Genomic DNA, 7,251 nt, shown 5'->3' on the forward strand with positions numbered 1-7,251 from the left:
CTACCTCTTAAAACCCACCAAATTTCATTTGCACATCTCGACCGGTTTCAGAGCAATAAATTAAATCGTCGGTTTTTAAGAAAAACTTTGACACCCCGTATCTCGGAAAACGAATCATTTGCGGGCATACGTTTATAAGCAAACTGCCATTATTTTCTCATGTAGAATCACCCCCTGAAATTTGTCGCACTTATTTACTAACACCCTGTATATACCTATTGCTGGCCAGGTTTCTGGTACTTAGTTCCTCAGTTTTGGTATTGGAAAACCATTCCATTACGGGTGGCCTTCTCCAAGAGATTGAAGTTCTGAAAATCATTTGTGTTAATGCATTGTTTCTGCATTGTTGGCGGCTTTCGTACGTATGCATTGTCATCTAATTCTAATATGACTGGTGATATTTAGTGTCAAATCTTGAAAAGTGTGGTGAAAATTGTTGGCACCTTATTCTTGCGCGGCCGGGCCGATGTAATGCTATGTCGCAGACATTGATGGAGAACCAATTTGGCTTCTCAAAACAAGTGGTTTCAAAATAATTTCGAAATTCCATAATCGTGGAATTTTAAATCAATTAATCATTGAGTTAACGTGCTTCAGGGATGTACGTCTCCAAGAACAATTCAACATTATTTGGTGTAGACCATCGAGATTGGACTTCCTGCTAGAAGAACAACTGAAAGCTCGTTTCTAACAAAGAAAAATATACAAGCTAGAATGTTCTTTGCCACTCGCTTTGTACATTAGACTGTTAGGGAAAGACAAAAAGTATTATTCAGTGATTAATGTAAATTCAATATTTTTGGAGACGAATAAAAGACAATTCAAAATACATTTATGGCATCATAAAACAAAATGGGGGGAAATTTTATGGTTTTGAGTCGTTTTTGAATACCTACATCCTACATATATTCTATTCATCAGAATACCAAAACATACTACACTAGATGACCTATTGGTACTGTATACCGAATGGAAAATGCTCTTAAGATTTATTTATTAACACGATAATGACGTCAAAAATATGGCTAAAATGCTTTTAAGACTATAATGATCTAAAAAAATTGGCCAAAATCTGAAGGGAATTGTTTCGTGAAAATAATGCATTTTTGATGTGGCTGCGTCAGCCTCAGAATTTGAATCAATCGAAAACTTTTGGGTGATAGCAAAAAGAAGTTCATGAGTAAAATGTAAGCAACAGAAACCAATTTATGGAAATTCAAAATATTTATCAATCTGTAATGAATTTATTTCAAACCCTGCAAGTTGTTGCTAAATAAGGGTTACTTGTTAAAATATTGATTTATTTATTTATTCTCTTTTTATTTCTGTGTTTTGTATAGTAAATAATTAAGTCACCCTAATCTTGTCGCTTTTTTTTATTTTATTATATATTATGTAGCACTAATACAATTGTTAAAAACTTCAACTTTTCAAATTATAAACGCTATTGACTACAGAATTGTTTGATTTGGTATTATTTACTATAACGTCACCCTCCCAAATTTTCAGAAAATTTTTTCTACTCCTCTATTTTCGATTGTGCTGAAAACGAATCTGAAGTTATTTTTGTGCGGTCGAACCGTTTTCTAGAAATTTTTTTTTCAAAATTCTAACCTGGATATATTTCAGATAACACTACACAGGACTCTGTATATTTTATTTTGCTTTCAGAACATCTGTAATAAACAATCAACACTGTAAGAAACACATTTTTCCAAATTTGTTCTAAAAAAATATGTATTTAATAAATAAAATTATAGTAACTTTATGTGGGATGAACAGAGATGAATGAGAGTGGGGGAACTCAATGTTGTCATCACGAATTACAAATGGCGGATTCAAGATACAAAATTTTTATTTATTAAATAGGTACATATTTTTTTACTTGAAATTTGCGAAACAATGTCAATTATTCATAACAGATGTTCTGAAAGCTACATAAAATATACAGAGTCCTGCATAGTGTTATGTGAAATATCCAGGTTAGAATTTTGAAAAAATGTGACGCTATAGTAAATAATTACCCCTTTTTGATATACCGGGCACAGCTTTCATTATTATATATATTTTTTTATTTAAAAAATTTTATCTGAAATTTTTTTATTATGAAAATGTACGCGCTAGAAATTATCCCTCAAAAACCAGAATAGGTTTCACGTTTTATTATCAAAAAATGTCATACTTTAATTTTCTGCAAACACCACTGAAATTTTCCACCCCGTCTTTCGTACTCCACATTTTTTAGATTTACATCCACAGGAACATTTTTATTTAAAATATTTTTGACCTTTTGTTTGAACTGTATATTTTAGTGTAGTACAATTTAAAAAGAACACCTCAAAAGAGCACTATACTAGTGTAAAGATTATTTATACAGGGCTATTTATAGTGTCATTAATTTTAACTTCTGAAGGCCTAATAAAGAGAGAAAATCGAAAAAAAAAGATTTTAGTCCTTTAAAAAAATAAGCAAATTACCTACCCCTTAACTCCCATTAATTCGCCGCCCTACTGCGCGACACGGAACACGCCGACGGACTACAGAGCGTTCAAATGTTGAAGCAAAACAGCTGATTTCCCCTGTCATCTAGAATTTTGCAATTGGTTTCAAAATCAAAGTGCATCCTAAAACTTTATTAAGAAAGTGCTATGGTCCAATGAGTATTTTTTTAGCTGTACTGTCATTTTAAACAGGTAGATACTCTTTGAAAAGCAATAAATCACACAATAAGGTATGCGTACCTACTACAAACTGAATAATTAATTGAACATAATACTAAAAACTCATATTCCATTATAAAACGTAGTGAATACATTAACAATATTAAAAATATACACTACATTGTATAACCTAACATTCAAACACAATTATTATCCTTATACATTTATTTTACTAACAAATAAATAATACTTGTTAATATTTAAAATGTAAAAAATATCTTATTTATTCATGTGACTAGCTAAAAAGCGGTTTTTTTATGTAGTTCCCTATGGACTAAAAAGGCATTAAAAGCTAGGTTAATAACCGCATATTATGGTAGGTCAAGATTCACTCTTGATAAACCTTTGTGTGTCAACGGTCAGGAGTGGTCCAAAAAGGGGTTTCAAAATTATTTGAATATTTTTTATCGGTGTAAATATGCATTTTAAAATTTTTTTAGTCGCGTATTCGTAATTCTACTTACTTTTCCCTATCTTCCCTTAAAATTAATGACATTATGACTAGATCACCCTGTATAATCATTTATAAATTCTTAAAGTTTATTGGATTGTATGGATTTGAAATCACCTAGGTAATTTGTTTTACAAAAAAAAAGAGCATAACTAAATCCCAGGACACCATATTTCAAATTAACTTCTTTTATAGTTTACAAGTCTCTTCACCTATTTGAGGATACTCTATACAATAATATTTTTATATAATGTTACTTTGAAGTAAAAAATAACACCAACAAGAAATATACTAATTTTATTATAAATTTGTTGACTAATATGATTTGTGTTTCTTGCGAAATAATTAAAAATCACAGTAGAACATCAATTAATATAAACCACAACAATATACACATTAACATCTACTTAGATACACCAACCAGAGCAGGCCGTATTACTCTATCATGCAATTTGTACCCAATTTTTGAAACAGCAATAACAACGCCTGGAGCTATACCTTTGACATCCTAAAACAAATATATATTATTATTATTATGCAGATTTTATTCTTTTAAAACATAAGTTATTCAATTTCCAATGAACTGTATTTTAAATTATACTATTTTTCGCACAAATGAAGTCTTTGTATAAATTTATTTAAAAATATACAGGGTGATTCACAACTTATCCAAAAAAATTTGGGAATAGATGCGGCATGAGAAATGGAGTCAATATCGTAAACAAATTTTTTTAAAATCCTTAGTTTCCAAGAAAAAAATTATTGAAGTAGTACTTTCTGTTAGCGAGCGGGCTGCGGTTAAGGAAAATGCGGAAAGGAAAAAAAAATTTTTAGATTACCTGATATTACCGGAGAGCGTCTTCTTCGAAGGGGCCCCTTGGTGACTTTCTGGAGCTCTTCCGGAACAGGTGGTAGGGTAGGAGGAGGACTGTCATAAATTTCATCCCAATAAGCACAAGCTAATGCCCGGGAATTGGTATATCTTTTTAATAAATTATTGTAAGCAATACAATAGTTGTCAGCTATCAAAGGCGTACGCTGAACTAACAATTTAGGAGGACCTTCTAAACAAGAATGCAAATGCGAGAATTTTTCTATATTAGTTAAATTGTCATTATTATGAACAAGAACGTTAAAAATGTCGATGAATGTTTTAAAAAATTTAATGTCACCGTTAAAGGTTGCCAATTTCAATTCAGGAAGATTTTTAGGATTGGTTTTAGTGGAGGAATTTCTCGGCGGCTTATCGGTTTTTTCAAACAAATCATAGTGAATGCCCCGAATACTATAGAAATACTGTTCGAATTCAGAGCGAGTCTGTTCCTCGGCAATTATATCACCATCCTCCAGACTGGAAACGAGTAAAATAATAGTTTCTTGTTGCTTATTAAAGTTTTCAAAAATCGTATTTATGTCTTTGAATCTTTGAATAAATACCGAATGGTTGGAATCATTTTCTAATGCACGCTCAGCTATATTAAAAAGTTCTTTAATTCTAGTAAGTTCACTATGACGTAACGCCTTACTTTTTCTAAGTCTGTCAGCACTTGCCATATTTGAACTAAATTACCAAAATGTTTAATGCCGGCTCTGACCTATAAACAACGTTCTCAGCTAGGCATAAATAAGACGCAAAAAGAGAATAGCAAAAAGTTACTGATATCAATTTGACTATCAACGACTCGACTATAAAATATAAAGGAGACTATTTTATATGTAGAAATTTATGTTATGAAACAAATTAATAACTAATGCAAGACATAAAAAAACATATGGCTCGTCAAGGACCAAAAAAAATGTTAGCGAGCGGGCTGCGGTTAAGGAAAATACGGAAAGGAAAAAAAATTTTTAGATTACCTGATATTACCGGAGAGCGTCTTCTTCGAAGGGGCCCCTTGGTGACTTTCTGGAGCTCTTCCGGAACAGGTGGTAGGGTAGGAGGAGGACTGTATAGGTGGAAACGCGGATGCGGAAATTTCGGCACAAAATATTATCACTAGGTACAACAAGGATACCCGCCGGCGACTCTATTCAGACTGTTTAAATGCCAGAGTGAGCGCATAAGTGCCCTCTGGCGAACAGAGTATTAAGAAAATAACAAAAAATAATAATAATAAGAAAATACTTATTTAAAATTAACATGTAGGCGTGAACACTTTCAACCATTACATAGCTGGACAACTGTAGTCTCTAGCATAATTCGTAATACGTGTGGAGAACCATATGGCATCAGCGACTCCGAATACTGAAATCTGATTTTACAGTCGTTACTGCCATAATGTTTACAATAGTTTTTTGGTAGTTAGTGTCAAAAATGGCTTGCATGTATAGCAATCCGGAGTTAATGGATATTGTTTCAATTGTATTTGTAAGAGTCCATTGTACATCCAGAATTTTTTTTGGATAAGTTCTGAATCACCCTGTACAACATAATTTTAACATCAAATGTCAACTACAATTTTTACCACATGAAACAAATTTGAAGTTAAATATCCAGTATGATTTCACCATACAGCCATCTAACTTTTAGATAAACCCAATAAAATAAATCGGTTACCGACTCTCTATCGTAGTCATACACACTGCTACTTTCTGTAACAGCTCTATGAATCTCTCATTTCTATGGAAATGAATGGTAAATGCAGCCTATAAACTATAAACCCTATCAACAGCATCGGTGAATATTTAGGCAAAAACTGTGCAAAAATATTCTTAGTTAATTTTAAATCAAATAAATGCATCACTTTGTATACCTGCTGAAATAAAGCTTCATGATAATTAGGATTAAACTTTTCATCCATAGGATTTACTTGTTCTAAACCGTGCCTTTTAAAAACAGCTTTTAACTGTGCTTCTGTCATTATAAGTCCTTCATAAAGACTCTTTAAATGCGGATTTTTATCACTAATTTCTTCTTTTGGAACAGTTTCAGTAGCTTTACTTAAAACATCAGCTACATCTAAAAGATCTTTACAAAAACTTTGGATTCCAAATATTTTAGCTTCTGAAATCTGCTTGATCAGTCTGTTTCTTAAGTTTTCGCTATCTGCTAGTGCTCGTTTATATTTATCCTGAAATATTGTGTAAATAAATAAAATATATTTCTCTTCAAAACAAAAGTATCGGTAATTATTTACTTTAGTGGCACTACCTCCAATTTTCACAAAATTTTGTCTACCCCTCTATTTTCGAAGGTGCTGAACACGAATCTGAAGTTTTTTTTGTGCGGTCGAACCCAGTTTTTGAGAAAAAAATTTTTCAAAATTTTAACCTGAATATTTCAGATAACACTACGTAGAACTCTGTATATTTTATGTAGTAAATAGAGGGGTAGACAAAATTTTGTGAAAATTGGAGGTGGTGCCACTAAAGTAAATAATTACCAAAGTATCTTACCAATAATTCAGAATTTTGTTCCTTTAGTTCCGAAATGTGTTTATTTAATTTTTCTAATTCACCGTTCTTTTCTCCACCATTTACTTCCACATTTTGCGACCCTGATTCTTTTTTTTTCTCCTCAACATTTGTATTTCTTCGTATGATAGAAACTGTGATACCTCTAAAAATTAAAAGCAATGACAAAACAGTTTGTGACAAGAAGTAAAATTATTAATTATAACTCACCTGGTATTTAATAATACAGACTCATTTAAAAGTTGACCACATTTTATTAAGCTTCTAAAATTACTTAGAGCCATTTTAATTTAAAAAGCAAAACTTTTAATTTTGTCACCCACGGTAAAGGTAGGTTAGATTCATAGAAAATATCGGTAGTACTATATTTTCTATGGTTAGATTACCTATGTACAATTGTCACCAGGGTTGCCAATAATTGAAAAATGAAAACCGCACCTGCGCCGAAAATTTGTAGCCCAAAACCGCACCCGCGTCGCGTTTACCGTCTTATAGTTTATGTCTTCTGCGCATGATTGGTTTAATTTTTTTCGAGCTGAGCGGACGTGTGTGTGAGGTGAAGTGCATTGCAACGAGCAAGATCTACCTGCCTTTATTAAGGCTACCTGGAAAGAATCCCTTTCTTTCCTTTTAATCACCGACCTAATCCCCGGCTTAAGCATAGAG

General features: G+C 32.1%; 1 protein-coding gene across 1 annotated transcript; it reads right to left on the reverse strand.

Annotated features, from left to right (window-relative positions):
* Positions 1 to 3,449: 3,449 nt before the first annotated feature.
* Positions 3,450 to 6,950, reverse strand: LOC108911404 (grpE protein homolog, mitochondrial). The gene is made up of 4 exons (XM_018716336.1): positions 6,796 to 6,950; positions 6,568 to 6,730; positions 5,925 to 6,242; positions 3,450 to 3,679 (listed from the first exon to the last, which is right to left on the reverse strand). Exons 1-4 carry the CDS (start codon positions 6,867 to 6,869, stop codon positions 3,575 to 3,577), a joined length of 660 nt encoding a protein of 219 aa, XP_018571852.1. The 5' UTR covers positions 6,870 to 6,950; the 3' UTR covers positions 3,450 to 3,574.
* Between the last annotated feature and the right edge of the window lie 301 nt (positions 6,951 to 7,251).

The sequence above is a fragment of the Anoplophora glabripennis genome, unplaced genomic scaffold (assembly GCF_000390285.2).
Source record: "Anoplophora glabripennis isolate ALB-LARVAE unplaced genomic scaffold, Agla_2.0 scaffold563, whole genome shotgun sequence".
NCBI classification, from domain to species: Eukaryota; Metazoa; Arthropoda; class Insecta; order Coleoptera; family Cerambycidae; genus Anoplophora; species Anoplophora glabripennis.

Bases quoted from the DNA above. Each gene is read 5' to 3' on its own strand.
- LOC108911404 (XM_018716336.1), bottom strand. From the start codon at position 6,869: ATGGCTCTAAGTAATTTTAGAAGCTTAATAAAATGTGGTCAACTTTTA. The intron at 6,243-6,567 runs GTAAGATACTTT...ACAATATTTCAG, and splicing joins AACAAAATTCTGAATTATTG to GATAAATATAAACGAGCACT. The intron at 3,680-5,924 runs GTATACAAAGTG...TATTTGTTTTAG, and splicing joins ATGAAGCTTTATTTCAGCAG to GATGTCAAAGGTATAGCTCC.